Source organism: Oncorhynchus tshawytscha, linkage group LG06 (assembly GCF_018296145.1).
Source record: "Oncorhynchus tshawytscha isolate Ot180627B linkage group LG06, Otsh_v2.0, whole genome shotgun sequence".
Lineage (NCBI taxonomy): Eukaryota > Metazoa > Chordata > Actinopteri > Salmoniformes > Salmonidae > Oncorhynchus > Oncorhynchus tshawytscha.
In genome coordinates this window covers 71,622,902-71,639,913 of record NC_056434.1, presented here as the reverse complement: position 1 = coordinate 71,639,913, position 17,012 = coordinate 71,622,902, and the positions used below count along the sequence as shown (strand labels likewise).

Here is a 17,012-nt window from a genome sequence, read left to right as displayed (position 1 = left end):
TGAAGAAATCAAAGCAGTCACAGAGGCACTTCCATTTTAGCATCACGGTCCACAAATATATGGCACATGTGATATCTGAAGTACACAACACCTACCCATTTGCATCAGTCCAATCATAGCAATAATACTAAGAGGTTATGATCTTAATAAGTTAATGGACGTGAAACATAAACAATCACTTTTTTCTAATGAGATCAGGACAGGGATGGGTAGGGCATAAGCTATAAGCATCTAAAGATTCACCATACCTCTACATGTACAAAGGGAGGATCACTTTTCCTAAACTGGAAGCAAAAATGGTGGAAGCAAAAATGGTGTTACGCTGTAATTAAGCCTTACCTTCATAAAGAGTATTACCTAGCATCCCTGAAATTATACCATCATATTAAAATGCAAATGCACTAACCATGTACAGTACTGTAACGTCTAAGTTATTTCTGTAATAAAATATTAAGTGCATGTCAATGACAAATATTCAAGAACAGGTGTAGGAGACTAGACGCCATCTACATCACTCTTGTTTTGCTATTTGAGCCTAGGCATAAGCACTGGGGCTACTTACTGCAGTCTGAATCCATTGAAGAGCAAATAGAGTGGAGGTTAAATGAAAGACAGACAAAGACAGACAGATGTTTAACAGAGTGTAACCTTATGGGAAATGGTCAAGAGGCTGAGGTAGCCATGGTCAAACTGGTTGCTTGATGAAGGTGGTGAATGAATAGGCATATAACAAGTTCTGCATTCATTCAAGGCTTCTTCTAAAACTATTAACACTTCATTGCGCATTCAGGATAGTATTTAGTGTGAAAGGTGGAATCCGATTGTGTTAATGGCAAAACTGACTCGCAAAACTGCTGAGGTATTCAACAGCGACAATAACAAGGGAAAATCAAAAAGTAACTTACCACAAAATCAATTACTAACAAATGGATGGGACAAACTGAGACACAGCATTATTCTATTTCTAGCAAACCTCGGTCTCTCTTTTATGAGTCAAATCAAACAGCTTCACCTTGAGAGAACAGAAGGCCATGTTGAAATGGATCTGGCATTTAATTGCAAAGTCACACATTGACAATCTGAGACGGGATGTCGAACAAACTTAGGTCTGTGCAGGTGATTGTTGGAGGACAAAAGCACACTGAATTATGACTGAATGGGAACAATGATGTAGTCATCCAAATGTCTAAAGCTCAACATGAAAGACTCTGAAGACCAATGTCTATCGTTGGTGGACTAAGGCCTTTTTTTCTCTCCAAGAAATGTGTATGCTGCCTCCAGAGTGGCGCAGCGGTCTAAGGCGCTAGAGGCGTCACTACATATCCGGGTTCAATCCCAGGCTGTGTCGCAGCCGGCTGCGACCGGGAGACCCATGAGGGGGACACACAATTGGCCCAGCGTTGTCCTAATATTTATACATTTCTTAATTCCATTATTTTTCTTTTAGATTTTGTATTGTTGTGAGTTGTTAGATATTACTGCACTGTTGGAGCTAGGAACATAGGCATTTCACTACACCTGCAATAACATCTGCTAAGTATGTGTGTGACCAAAACAATTTGATTTTAGGGGAGGATTTGGCAGGCTGGGAAGTCCTTGTCCCATCGTGCTCTAGGGACTCCTTGTGGCGGCCGGGCGCATGCATGCTGCCTTCGGTTGCCAGCTGTACAGTGTTTCCTCCGATACATTGGTGTGGCTGGCTTCGGGGTTAAGCGAGCAGTGTGTCAAGAAGCAGTGCGGCTTGGCGGGGTCGTGTTTCGGCGGACGCATGGATCTCGACCTTCGCCTCTCCGGAATCCGTACAGGAGTTGCAGCAATGGGACAAGACTGTAACTACCAATTGGATATCACGAAATTGGGGTGAAAAAGGGGTAAAAAGTACCAAAAAGGGGGAAAAAAGAAATGTGTTTCCTTTTTGAAAAATAGACAATGTCCTAACACCCACAAACTTTATTATCTGCACAAATAGACATTACTCAACAGTATATGGTACCTGAAACAGGGAGTAAGGAGGTAAGGCAGAAGAGGTCAAAGGTGGGCTGAGTTTCTATATAAGCACTTTGTGAAAGGGCCTTATAAATACATTTGCTTTGATTTGACTTACGTGCTGCTGTCCCCTAGTTCCCCGTAGATATTGGCTGTTGGGGCACGTGGAGCAGCAGCCTTGCTCGCTGGCAGAGCCTGCTGAATCCTCGCAGTCTTGGCACATTCCGCCTGTCTCCTGAAGTTCAAATAAAGTTTCATCAGTTTGAGTCAATCCATTGCACTTTGTTTCCATAACATTTCATCACTTGTTCCCCATGAAGGCTACATGTCTGTGGTGAATGAAGTGACTGAACATCAGTACAGTATGTGTCTCATCCCAACTGACTGAGATAAAAATAACAGAGCCAATCTCTTATATAAAACTAGATTTAAAAAAAAGGCAAGTCATTGTCTATATGAAGGAGATGACTTGAACTACAATGTTTGTACTTTTATCTTAATTTTAATAGTCATTCTGACTCCCCGGTTCATCTTTAAAATACTATTCAGTAACGAGGACATGTGACAGAACCATGTTGTATTCATGCTCAAGTGCATACAAGAGAGATCACTCATATCACATGGGCAATTACTTACTCTTTGAATCTGGTGGATGGTTTTCCAGGCAGTGCGGGAGACAGAGGAAAAAAGAAAACACAAGAGAACCTTGGTTATACAATTAGCTCAGTCCAATTTTGTTAATACTACACAATGAGAAACATTAATTAAATTGGGAATTATGAGACGCCTCTGCGTTCCTCCAACTCCATTCAATTTTAATGAATGGTGGTTGTTAAGGTTCCTTTTGGAAAAACACACCACTCGAGGTAAAACAAATGTTTATTATTCATGGCATTCCTTTTGACTTATTCAGATAACAGCCAGGCTTTGGATAACATGCCCGATCATAAATCTCAGCCTATTTCAGCACTGAATACAATAAGGGGATATAGTAACACATTTTGCTTAATTTCTTATCACACAGTGTTATGAAACACATCAGGCTCTCCAGCTATGTTTGCAACATCCAGTTCATACAAGTATATCAAACTCAAGAAGCCTTTTTCTCTTTCTTTTTCTCCCATTTCTTTTGTTCTCAGCATTACTTATTCACAACAAAATACAATTAGCCCAGAAGAGAGAACTGAGAGAATGCGTTGCATCAGAATATTCTCCCGGAGATCAATAAGTCATGAAGTTGAAGGAATGAATGAACTTCTCTAAATTGGCGCATCGTTACACTACAAACTCTACAATGTGTCTGTGTGTGTGTTTCTTCAGCTCAGGTGAACCACTCTGACCCGTCTGTTGGGTGTGAACATTCCCCAGACATCAGTGTTGATGTAGTGGATTCACACGGCACAAAGAACGACATTGAGGAGCACCTGCCTGACGCATTCACAGTTGTCGTGGCTTTACAACCTTGCCCAAACAACATCAAATAAAACAACCCTGACAATCAAGAACAAATGGTATACCAAATGGTATACTAAATGGTTGTACAGTCGTCTCAAATAAAACAGTGAAGGACCTTGGCGTTACTCTGGACCCTGGTCTCTCTTTTGACGAACATATCAAGACTGTTTCAAGGACAGCTTTTTCCATCTAAGTAACATTGCAAAAATCAGAAACTTTCTGTCCAAAAATGATGCAGAAAAATTAATCCATGCTTTTGTTACTTCTAGGTTAGAACACTGCAATGCTCTACTTTCCAGCTACCTGAATAAAGCACTAAATAAACTTCAGTTAGTGCTAAATACGGCTGCTAAAATCCTGACTAGAACCCCAAAAAATGTATCATATTACTCCAGTGCTAGTCTCCCTCCAATGATTTCAAGGTTTTACTGCTAACCTACAAAGCATTACATGGGCGTGCTCCTACCTACACGTACGCTATGGTCACAAGACGCAGGCCTCCTAATTGTCCCTAGAATTTCTAAGCAAACAGCTGGAGGCAGGGCTTTCTCCTATAGAGCTCCATTTTTATGGAATGGTCTGCCTACCCATGTGAGAGACGCAGAGTCAGTATCAACCTTTAAGTCTTTACTGAAGACTCATCTCTTCAGTGGGTCATATGATTGAGTGTGGTCTGGCCCAGGAGTGTGAAGGTGAACGGAAAGGCTCTGGAGCAATGAACCGCCCTTGCTGTCTCTGCCTGGCCGGTTCCCCTCTTTCCACTGGAATTCTCTGCCTCTAACCCTATTACAGGGGCTGAGTCACTGGCTTACTGGTGCTCTTTCATGCCGTACCTAGGAGGGGTGCATCACTTGAGTGGGTTGAGTCACTGATGTGATCTTCCTGTGTGGGTTGGCGCCCCCCTTGGGTTGTGCCGTGGCGGAGATCTTTGTGGGCTACACTCGGCCTTGTCTCAGGATGGTAAGTTGGTGGTTGAAGATATCCCTCTAGTAGTGTGGGGGCTGTGCTTTGGCAAAGTGGGTGGGGTTATATCTATCCGGGGGTATCATCGGATGGGGCCACAGTGTCTCCTGATCCCTCCTGTCTCAGCCTCCAATAGTTATGCTGCAGTAGTTTATGTGTCGGGGGGCTAGGGTCAGTTTGTTATATCTGGAGTACTTATCCTGTCTTATCTGGTGTCCTGTGTGAATTTAAGTATGCTCTCTCTAATTATCTCTTTCTCTCTTTCTTTCTCTCTCTCTCTCGGAGGACATGAACCCTAGGACCATGCCTCAGGACTACCTGGCCTGATGACTACTTGCTGTCCCCAGTCCACCTGGCCGTGCTGCTGCTCCAGTTTCAACTGTTCTGCCCGCGGCTATGGAATCCTGACCTATTCACCGGACGTGCTACCTGTCCCAGACCTGCTGTTTTCAACTCTCTAGAGACAGCAGCAGTGGTAGAGATACTTTTAATGATCGGCTATGAAAAGCCAACTGACATTTACTGCTGAGGTGCTGACTTGCTGCACCCTCGACAACTACTGTGATTATTATTATTTGACCATGCTGGTCATTTATGAACAGTTGAACATCTTGGCCATGTTCTGTTATAATCTCCACCCGGCACAGCCAGAAGAGGACTGGCCACCCCTCATAGCCTGGTTCCTCTCAAGGTTTCTTCCTAGGTTTTGGCCTTTCTAGGGAATTTTTCCTAGCCACTGTGCTTCTAAACCTGCATTGCTTGCTGTTTGGGGTTTTAGGCTGGGTTTCTGTACAACACTTTGAGATATCAGCTGATGTAAGAAGGGCTATATAAATACATTTGATTTGATGTACTAAATGGTATACTAAATCTGTGCCATATGCTTTAGCATTATGGAATTTGTTGTGTGTGTGTGTGTGTGTGTATATGTATGGGTGTGAGAGAGTGTGAGTAATGTGGTAGTGGAGCCGTGAAGACACACTGTGACGGTCACAATTGGTTTTGGATATTTGTTGCAAATGACTGTTAATTAATCGGCTTTCACAGTGTGTGAATAGGGACATTAGACCGGCGGTGCACGCTGTCAGCATCCTTAATTCGGTGGAGAGAGAGAGAGACTGGGAGAGTGGTGCTTGACTAAATACCTGGCACCATGCACATTTCCTCAGCATCAACAAACTACAGTGCTAGCTTTGAAAGGTCACCATGGCCATACACACACGTTGCCTGTAGCTACGACAAGCGGTTGTGCACTCACTGTTTGTAGGTGACCATGATGATGAGGATGGCGGGGATGCAGCAGAGGATGATGATGATGGCGAGGGCGAGCAACGCCCCCTCTGTGTAGCCCACAGCCTGGGCAGCCTTCTTCACGCTGGCCACAATGTCGGGCGTACGGATCTCCAGGATGCGTCCTCCTTGACCCAGGAACGGCTGAAACTCCTTGTTGATATCCAGCAGCTTCCCATCCAGAAACCTGCCAGACAGACCAGTCAGTCACACAAGTACGTGGACACCCCTTCAAATTAGTGGATTCAGCTGGTTCAGCCACACCCGTTGCTGACAGGTGTATAAAATTAGCATACAGCCATGCAATTTCCATAGACAAACATTGACAGTAGAATGGCCCATACTGAAGAGCTCAGTGACTTTCAATGTGGCACCGTCATAGGATGTCACCTTTCCAACAAGTCAGTTCGTGACATTTCTATCCTGCTAGACCTGCCCCGATCAACTGTAAGCTCTGTTATTGTGAAGCGGAAACGTCTAGGAGCAACAACAGCTCAGCCGCAAAGTGGTGGGACACACAAGCTCACAGAATGGGTAGGCATCACCTGTCCTCGGTTGCAACACTCACTACCGAGTTCCAAACTGCCTCTGGAAGCAAGGTCAGCACAAGAACGGTTCATCACCAAACTCCATATAAATGCCCATGATTTTTGAATGAGATGTTTGACGAGCAGGTGTTCACATACTTTTGTTCATGTAGTGTACTTTAAGTTTGGATGTAACACCATTTCAACTGCGATTTAAATTGGTGTTGAATCCTAACATAATATATGCGCCTGTTACTTGGCCTTATGCGTACATAGGCATTGATGTCAATAGGAGATTTGTGCAGTCCCAACGCAATCTCTCTCTGCCACACGCTGCATTATCATACACTATATGGACTCTTTATACAAATGAAGAGTACTCGAGTGATTGGTCTTTCATGTGAGTTATCTATAGGCTTCTTTCAACCCCCAAGAGTCCTTATTTCCTTCATTTAGGCGAGAGAGGCACACTCAAGGTGACATCATAACCTCTTCCCCCCCCCTCTCCATCTCTTTCTCTTTCCCTTTCTCTATGTGAGCTGACAGCAGAAGCACATAAATATAACATGCAATTAACTCTACGCTGCCAGGTGTGAGCTGCATGAACAAAGAGCTTATTTTTTTCCCTCCCTGCTACTTAAACCTCGGCTAGACTCTTCCTCAACAGCCATTGTATCTAAGAGGGGGATTCTTATTGAAGCAACGATAGATATATCAGCACCTCTATTTAAAATGAACAACGGCTCTCCAAAGCTGGTGCTTGTGATAAGAGTGACGCTCACTAGCTCAGGCTCAGAAACCCCCTTTCTTTATGAGACACGTGTGTCATTACAGTAAAACAGGGCCACCACTAGCAGCCAAGGACAGACAGAGAAGTAACGTGCTCAGATTAACTCAACACAAAGCCACTTTACTCAAAGTCACTTTCTTTAAGAGCAGGATTAAACAATAGACTGGTATCTGGTTTGAAGAGGAGGGGAACGTAGCCTAACTCGTACTGTTAAAGCCAGAGTGGAAATGAGTATGGGGCAAAAGAGAGGGATAAGGAGGGAAAAAGAGATATCATGCCTTCCTTCTGTGAAAAGTGGAAGGGTGCGCAGTAGGGGGGAAGGGTTCCTCTAGCATGGTGCCTGTCATGCTCTGAGGGGGGCCTGGGCTCCCACAGTGTTGACTCTAACCCTGTCTGAGGGCCAGCGAACATAAGACTAATGGCAGCAACATGGCCCTGGGTGTTTTAACACACACACTGCTCTTTCCCCTGACAGGGTGAAAAAGTGTTGCAAAAGCACTTTTTAGCTGCACCATTAAAGCATTTTTGGATACTGCCTCTTAGTGGTAAAAGTGTAAAACATTGTTTCTCCTGCTATGTAAGAGGGGGACCCTAGGCTCTGAGGAGTAGATCTCTCTCTCTGAATACAGGGGAACTAAAATGCTAAGCTGTCATTTCTCCAGAATGTTGGAACAGCCTCAGGGTGGCTTAGTGGCCACTACGGATGGAATAGCACCTTTTCCTTTCTTTTTCTCTCTCTCTCTCTCTCGCTCTATGTCTCTCTCTGTCTCTCTCTCTCTCTCTCTCTGTCTCTCTCTGTCTCTCTGTCTCTCTCTGTCTCTCTGTCTGTTTCTCTCTCTCTCTGTCTCTCTCGCTCTCTCTCGTTAGAAAAAGGGAGAGAAAGATAGAGGAGAGAGATAAAGAGATAGCTATTAATTTCAATGTGTTCACTCACTTAAAGAGCTCCTGACGTGAGATGGCCCTGTTGGTCAGTGGGTCGATGGCGTACACCATCAGGTCTGACTTGGTGTAATCCTCCTGGTCAAAGCCATCTCCGAACCGCCGCGGCCCAATGGATTCCACCACCACCTTAGCTCCTGGGATCTGGTCCTGGATGTATCGCTCCAGAATACTTACGTTTGGGAAACAAAACCATTGTGGTCTGTTCACATTTAAAATAAAGTATAGTACCAGGTATAGCTGAAGCATTAGGCATTTCTACCTTCATATTTCTACAGCCATCTTCACCATGATGTGAAGGCTCTATGAATCATTCAGTAACTACTCTCATACTGTTATTAACAGGTGATGTACAGTAGCGTAGCGAATGTGCTGATCAAACTTTAGCAGTGATTGCCCTGGTTCACTTCACCTGCATGTGTCACCATTTACAAATGATGTCATTGATGTCATTGACTTCATAATGCTGAAACGCCATACTTTTACTTGTGTGTGACCATATGTGTTTGAGGTCATACTTTAAGTATTTCACTCCCAGCCATAGTTGTTAAAATGGACACCAGCATGTCTTTTCTCACTGGGTTCTTGGCAAATAAGGACTTTCATGATCAATTTCAAGCTGAGTGAAATCAGCACTTTAAATGGTTGTCATTTAAAGTGCCGAATGCCAACCCGAATGCCAAGCCTGATGAACAGAGTACCCAGTTCTGGACCCCAGTAGGACCAAGGAAGACGGGAGGCTTCTCAGATTTGATCAGAATGACTAACTCAACACATGATTTAGTTATCAAAGCATAGAGCAATCTTAGAGGAGTAGTGCCATTGAAAGGGAGGCTTTAAAACAATGAATATATATTACACCTTATTTTATTATCCTATCTGTCTAAAAACACTGTACTTTCTTCTGTTCTTGCTTCTCATTCATAAACTGATTGAGAATGATTGACTTGACTGTCTATCTGGACAATCAGCTGTTTTACTTGCCCAATCATTGGTTAAGGCAGACAGAACGTAAACAGACAGTGAAGACACTGAGGACCTAAGTTCTGCAACACAGGGATAATTCACAAGTTCTATAACTTTTTTTTTCCATTGCATGTTTTGTTTCTCAAAACACAGTTGGAGACTACCCAGCAAACTGGGAACATTGCCAGAACATTGGCTAAGATTCCCTGTAGGGAACTGGGATTCAACGCAAACAATTTCAGGAGCAGAAATGCTAATTTGCACCGTGCGACTTTGAACCAAGTCCTCTTATTCAACAGGAGAAAAAAAATGAAATGCATTCCACTTTTGTAAGTGGCATGCTGTGGCAATCAAACTGTGACTCCACAGGGCTTCTGCTGCTAAACCATAGAGTTATCACTGAGAATGAAAGGGATGGCCTCAAACTTTTAGTTGTAATGCATTTAAAATGCACTTTGGCTTTGGCTGAAAGGAAAAGACAAGGGTGGTGACAGACCCTACTTTACTATACAAATCTATTCCACTGTAGATGCTCAGATGCTTCTCAGAATATAGATATTTTTAAGTATGATGCCCTAGTAGAGGAAATGTTCTCTAATGAAAATAAATGTAATACTTTTTAATTCACTCTCCTGTTCCTGTTGAGTGTTGAGGGGCCTTTAGGACCATTATAGGTTTCCAATTCAACCAAAAATGATCACTGTGAGAATAATGCTGAAAGGAAGTGATTGACTGGTGCCTTACGCAATAAGCTGCTCTTTATTCTCCTCCACGACAGTGGGCGGGACATTGGACACCACCACCTGCATATCCAGCTGGTTGACCACAGACACCTGAGAGAGAGAGAGAGAGAGAGAGAGAGAGAGAGAGAGAGAGAGAGAGAGAGAGAGAGAGAGAGAGAGAGAGAGAGAGATATAGTAGTAGTAGTAGATATGGAAGTTTTGTCCATTCATGCTTAACATGCTCCAGGTGGTCAAAATGAGAATCTTATTGCCTGCTTGTATTGGTGCCACGTGGCCAATCTAATGGTGCTTAATATTCGCCGGCACAGAAAATGCACTGGCTGTGGGCTCTGCAGCCAAATCTCCCACACGGTCTCTGTGAAATTACAGTTCCTGTTGAAAATGAACCAGCAACATGGTTAAGCACTCGCTGCTGTCACCCGTTCAGGCGCCGTTCCATCACTTCTTCAGTCTCATTAGAGACTTGTTAGGCTGACATATTAGGAGAACCCCTGACTCCAATAACTGGAAAGAAACGGAACTGTATTGTATAAGTATAATGACACACACATGCACACACACAAATTAGAATGAGCAAAAAATGCACTCCATGCATAGTTTAATTGGATCATCAGCTCGAAGCAGAGGGGTTCTCTGGCATACACATAACACATCTCGTGTCCTGTAACTGCTCTGAATAATTTAATATATTGGAAGCTAAACACAGCCTAGAGAGAAGAGAAAACGTGCCTCATCATCATGTAGCCTCCTAATGAATAACTCATCTCAGAGGAGACTGCAGTCTGACACTAACAAACCCATCAGATGTTGTGTGTGGTTGGGGTATTGGCATCGGTTGTTAAGATCACAGTTGACCGAGGACAAACTTCCAACTGCCAAGCGTCAAAGTCTCATAATCACTTGCCTAACAAGAAAGAGTGTTTCAAACAATGGAGGGATATGTGTTGCTTGAACACACTAGACACTCACCACCACATCAGCGCTGCTGCTCAGGCCCTCTCCGTAGTTGTCGGTGGCGATGACTGCAAACTTGAAGTAGGACCTGCGCATGTTGCGGTACATGATAGCCGTCTTGATGATGCCCGTGTACTGCTCGATCACAAAGCTGTCCTGACCGTCTGTCGTGGGCGGGATGATCAGCCGGTACGCATTGGCACTGTAGTTCCCTGTATCTGCATCAGTGGCCTGGGGAAAAGTAACCACACACACACACACACGCACGCACACGCACACACACACGCACACATATAAACACTAGACTGAGATCTTCTGACATCTACTACATTAACAATGGCAGTTATGTTAAGTGGGCCTCAGTTGTGGTGGCATATTTTGGGACAGAGCTGCTTGACTTGTCGACACACATATACACATAGGATACACACAAATGGAGAGCATAGAATGGAGTATTGAGGCTCCTTAGTCAAAACCAACATCATGTAAGTAAGTCGCTCTGGATAAGAGCTTCTGCTTAATGACCAAATAAAGGATGACAGTGCATTTAGATAATTTGGCCAGGAGAGGGGGAACTTGAGTCTCAGAAGCAGGTACAGTATGGCACAGAAAGAATTTGATTCTGGCCTTGCTGCCTGTCTGCCGGCCTGCATGCTCAGTCTTTCATCAGTTCTCAAAGTGCCTGTCTGCAGTGACATTGATTAATAGGTACAAAGACTTTTTTTCTCTCCAGGATGGAGGGATTGAAGGAGGGAGGGAGGAAATGGAGGGAGGAGTGCAATAAATGACAGGGCTGCCCTATCTCGGTCATTAGATGGAGCTAGATATTCTCAAATAAGACTGTATAGCACTCCATTCAAGCCAACCTAAAAACACACTCATATAAAATAAAGTAGTTTCAGGTGAAAAGGAGCCACTCGCCTGCCCTCTGGTCAGTCTCACCTCTATTCCTTGCGAAGAGCACTACTCTAAGCTCTGCTCAACACGACTTGATCCCTGTATCCTGCTTAACTGTTGACAGGTGTGTCGCACAGGTTTTTCAGCTCTCTTCATCTACATTTACATTTGAGATCTTATCCAGTGTGCATTACGTGCACGCATCTTAAGATAGCTAGGTGGGACAACCACATATCACAGTCCAGGCAAGGGAGGGTGCTGTGGGATTATTTAAGATACTCTTCGGAAAGGTAGGGTTTCAGATTATTTCAGAAGATGGACAGGGACTGCTGTCCTAGCTTCAGGGGGATGCTGGTTCCACCATTAGGGTGACAGGACAGAGAAGAGCTTGGACTGGGCTGAGCGGGAGCTGCCCTTCCATAGGGGTGGGAGGGCCAAGAGACCAGAGGTGGCAGACCAGAGTTCTCTGGTTGGGGTGTAGGGTTTGAGCATAGCCTGTAGGAAGGGGCGGTTCCTCTTGCTGCAAGTATCATGGTCTTGCAGTGGATGCGAGTGTGTGGAGGAGCGGGGTAACATAGGAGAACTCGGGAAGGTTGAACACCAGGCGAGCTGCAGCATTCTGGATAAGTTTGATGGCACAAGCCAACAGTGAGTTGCAGAAGTACAGACCTTTTGTGTTGTGTGACTTTACCGAAACGAATGTTTTCGGTTCGGGTAATAGTTTGCTTTTTCGCTGGGTGAACCCTAGCTGGCTAACACAAAAGCCTCATGGCTAAGCATACACTCGCACACGCATAACCTGGTTAGCCATACTTTTATACCAGAGTTATAACGGGCCCCAGTACCCATGGGAAACAAACATGCTCAGGCAGCTCTCGACCGAGTCCTGCAAGTTTTTTAAGGTTTTTACCAAATACCGGCCCGTGTCACCTTAAGCAACCCTACTAGCCGTCACGGTGAAAGCTAACAAGCTAACCACTGTCTTGTTTTTTTAGTTCGCCTAGCATTAAGTGGCTTTGTGCTTACTAACCAAACCGGTCCAACCATGCAGTGATCCGGTCCATGAGAGGACTCACCACTAGCTTAGGTCTCTTGAGTCTTGCACGATTTACATAAAGCTCTGTCGTTTTTGTACTTATCAACTTTACCAGCCCCACCTACTAGGTTCTTAGGTCCAAGAGACTCAAAACCCAGGTCAGCTACCGCGTCAAGGCTAACCTTGCCATCACCTGCCCGGCAGACCCGGATATCGTGGCAACCCGGTCTCCACTTCCCCAACTACGAGCCAAGGCTCCACATCAGGGAGAGGGGCAGTTCACGAGAGCAAGTGCTAACTGAGTGACCAGTGATGTAGCTGGGTGCAAAGTCTCAGGACAGAGGCAGACCGTTTGGGGAAGCGGTACTCTGCAGCAGCCGCATCAAATTCCCGCCCAGCTGATTCCCCTGTGGGGAAGAAAGGGCGCCAGACCAACGGTACACCCCAGCGGCAGAGAGGCAGCCAACTGTCTCCTGGCCTGACACCTCTCGGTGGAGCACAGACTCCCTTGGGGGAGAGGCACATCTGTGCTCCTATAACCTTTCCCTTCGTGCAGTGACTAATTTCTATAAGTTCGTTCACAAGGAAGACGGAGCCCACTCTACCCCCTTAGTGCCCTCCGTGCCACAGCTCTCACCACAGCTCTTTCTCAAGTAGCCGAGGCAGGAACCAAAACTGTCAGTCACCACTTAGCACTGTCCACGTATCCTAGTGTTTTAACACTGCCCCTTTTAATACATTCAATGAAAGGGCGACTCACTATAATGCCACCAGAGGGGTAGTGGTAAAGAGGAAGGTGGTCACGACAGAGACGTCACTCACTAGTTGGGCATGAGGGAAAAGCGAAGTTGTGGGGTCCACAACTCCGCATTGCTTACATATATGACCTCTAACTGCTGACAGTGTTCCTTTCTCTGAAACCATTCCTACCCTCCCTTTGAAATTGTCACATCTTGATCAGAACGGACAATAAGACTGTGGTGGCATACATCAAAACCCTGGGTGGCACTTGCTCCCTGCGCTTACACAGACTATCCATAGAATTATTCTGTGGAGAAGACCACACCTACTCTCACTACGAGCAACTCATGTCGTGGGAGCTCTGAACGTAGGAGCTGACTTGTCCAGATGGAATCCCCATCACAGGGAATGGAGACCATCTCCAAGTTGTGAAACAGATCAGGGAGAGATATGGTCAAACATCCATAGATTTCTTTGCACAAAAACGTGCACTGCCCGCTGTTCTTTGCGCTAGGAGACGCACCATTGGGCGTGGACGTGTTGGCACACCCTTGGCCGGGGGTGTTCCGTTCCGTTTTTCCTCTTCTAAGCCTCATACTCCCCAGAGTGAGGGAAGAAGGCTTATACCTCATCTTGGTAGCCCTCCATGGCCAGGGAAGCTCTAGTTAGCATAGATCATTCTCCTGCTGTTCTATGAGCCCCGGCTACTCCCGTTACGCAGGGATCATCTGACCCAAGCGAACAAAGACATTTTCCACCCTCACCCCGATACTATGGCCCTCTGGGCATTTCCCGTGAGAGTTCAAATCTGGATGTGACAGGCCTGCCTCTCAGTCATTGAGACAATCCAGAGTGCTAGGGCCCCTTCTACACTTTCAATGTATGGAAGCTCAATGTATGGCTTTCTCCACTGTTAAGGTCTAGCCACTATCTCGGCCTGTCATATAGGCTTTTGCAATAACACAGTGGGAAAACACCACTTGTTATGTCGTATCATGAAGGGGCGCTTCGCTCACGTCCATTTTCCAAGCCTTTAGCCCCATCTTGGGATCTGTCTATTGTGCTTGAGGCTATTTCACAGCAGCCTTTTCAGCCGCTGAAAAGCATGAGGATGACGTATCTCTCATTCAAGACTGCTTTACTGGTTGGTCTTAAGTCCGCAAAGCGAGTTATTGAGCTGCACACTGTGGGTTCACCCTTCATGTCTACAGTTGCCCCTGTTTTTCCTCCCAAGGATTCTTTGTTGTCTAACCCCACCTTTATACCGAAGGTCAGCAGCAATTACAACTGTCTTGCTTGTGGCATTCCACCTGCCGCCCTTCACTTTTACGGAAGAAGAACGTCTCCACCGTTTGTGTCCAGTACGCGCGTTGCGCATCTACTTGGATAGAGCGTGAATTTTACGCAAGAGCAACCTCTTGTGCACTGCTCAAGGGCATGTCCTTACAGGAGATTTGTGATGAGGCTTGTTGGGCATCCCCTCATACTTTTATGGGGTTTACCAGCTAGACGTCACTGCACCTTCTTTGGGACACATTCTGTCCTCAGCGTCGGGACGTTCGAGGGTTGATACTTTAAGACTGCCTGGCTTCGGAAACCAGGTCTGCAATACAGAATTGGTAATACCCTAATTGTGAGATATCAAAACAAGTAATTGAGGTTCCCAGGTTCTCTGATATTATGAGTGAGATATCTCACCATATTCCCATGCTCTCAAGAGCAAAAGGAATAGAGGCATGCTCGAAAATGACAAGAAGGTGTGCTAATGGCTCCTTATAATGAGGGGTGGGGCTCACCTCATTCACCACTCGACCTGTCTGTCTCTGACATATGTGTGCGATTGGTTCTTTGAGGTTCTAGAGGTTCGGTGAATCCCATCTCACACATAATATGTAACTCGTTTCAGGAAACTAGGCATATGTGGCACGTCACTACTACACAGGAGAGGCATTTGAACATAAACATTTATTTTCTATCAAAATTATTTTTGGGGGGCAGAAATGCCATCTGGAACATGTGAACTTTCATGTGCCTAAATAACAAATGTGTATGCCATCTGTAAATACAAATACAATTGCTAAATTATGAGCCTAGTTCGTTCAGCCACGGAAAAAGTCAGGAACCTTCCTGCTAGCCATGATTGGCTGAGATAATGTATGGAACGGACATGCTGAGAGATGAGTTCAAATTGGTCTACCATGTAGCACACTTCTGTCTATAACATGAGCTGCTCAGTATGTGTAGGTAATCCTTTCTAATGCAGCTTTTTTGAAAGATATCAAGAATAGCTACAAAAGTGTTGCTAAAGTTCTCCACTTTCCAGAGGACCACATTTTGAAATCAGTGCACTGCCTGGTGGTATGATGGCTAAGGAGATGGAGAAAAGTCTGGCGTTTGATTGCAAATATCCGGAGGGAGTCGAAAAGAGAACATAGAAGGCTGTTGTATAAAACACTTGTCTCCGGATTACATCTTCAAACTAAGGGCAACCATGGCATCCATAACAGAGAGGAAGAAGCATTCATCCATATATACGGGTAAGAGAGTCTAGCTAACCTCATTTTCAAATATTATACATTTCTAATTTAGTCAGAAAGTCATTTTCATTGCAAATTAAAGCATACTGTTAGCTATCTAGCTAACGTTAGCTGGCTGGCTCACTAGCGAACATTAAGTGTATGATGTGTGTGGTAATATTATTTGTATCTCAGTGACATTTTCATTGCTAGTTACAGCCTAATGTTAGCTAGCTAGATAACATTGAATCTAGTTAGTTAGGTACCTGCAGATTCAGATTACAGGGTAGTAAAGTTATGAGTTGGGATTATGGTTCATTGTTTAGCTAGCTAGCTACATTTCTAAACAAAAGACTCCGCTATGCAATTAACCATTTCACTGTACCGTTTACACCTTCTGTATCCTTTGCATTATGTGATATAGTGTGTTTACCAGAGACGGTAGTGTGAAGAACAACATTACCTGTACCAAAGTCAAACTAGGATATAAAGTTAAGCCAACTAGATAGTGTCCAAATTCTACAATTCTCTGGTAGAATACCCTGCTTTTATTTCAGCACACTCACAATTGTAACCTATTTTCTGTAATTAGCTCGCCATTAAATTGTAAATAATTATCTTGTTGCTAGTTTATTTTCTTGTAATAATGAATTCAAATTAGCTAAAGTTAAGACATTTTCAGCTATATTATCATTATTTGAACTGGCTAGCCAGGTAACTTAACGTTAGCTAGCTAGCTAACAAGCTAGAAATTAACCAAAACATTGTTTAGAAAGTTGCTTTTAGTTGCCTGGTTTGCTAGATTGACATATAGTAAATTCATTTATTTTTTTCTGGGTTTATTGGTGTTAAAATATACCAGTTATGCTATTTTGGAACACCGGGCTGCTGATGTCAAAAAGCCTGTAGTTTTTGTGTTTCTACTTTTTTATAACGATAACCACAAGTTTGATGTCAGATGACAATAGAATGTTTGTGATGTCACTGCGACAACTGTCTACAGACATGTCGATAGACGTAGTATAATGCAGCTTTTGGTCTTAAAATGTTTGGTTGTTCAGTACACTAACGTAATCTCACAGTTTAACACATGGCCTCACATGTAAATTCTTAAAGAGATGGGTGGAGCTAAGGCTTAAGAGGGTGTGAATGATGCTGAATGGGTGTAGACAAAGAAGAGCTCTCCAGCCTGTGTACCAAAACATTCTA

At 44.4% G+C, this 17,012-nt stretch overlaps 1 protein-coding gene across 4 annotated transcripts in view; it reads right to left on the bottom strand.

Moving 5' to 3' along the window:
* The window catches only part of LOC112253027 (protocadherin-15), a 285,586-nt gene that overhangs the window by 14,893 nt on the left and 253,681 nt on the right, over window positions 1-17,012 (bottom strand). For 2 of the 4 annotated variants that reach the window (XM_042323590.1, XM_042323591.1), the window contains 7 exons: window positions 10,629-10,844; window positions 9,661-9,749; window positions 7,946-8,122; window positions 5,663-5,881; window positions 2,623-2,631; window positions 2,105-2,221; window positions 563-568 (listed from right to left, as the gene is read on the bottom strand). In XM_042323590.1, coding sequence (XP_042179524.1) covers window positions 563-568; window positions 2,105-2,221; window positions 2,623-2,631; window positions 5,663-5,881; window positions 7,946-8,122; window positions 9,661-9,749; window positions 10,629-10,844 — 833 coding nt within the window. The remainder of the gene's footprint in view (window positions 1-562; window positions 569-2,104; window positions 2,222-2,622; window positions 2,632-5,662; window positions 5,882-7,945; window positions 8,123-9,660; window positions 9,750-10,628; window positions 10,845-17,012) is intronic. The other 2 variants (XM_024424883.2, XM_024424884.2) reach the window with 1 other exon arrangement.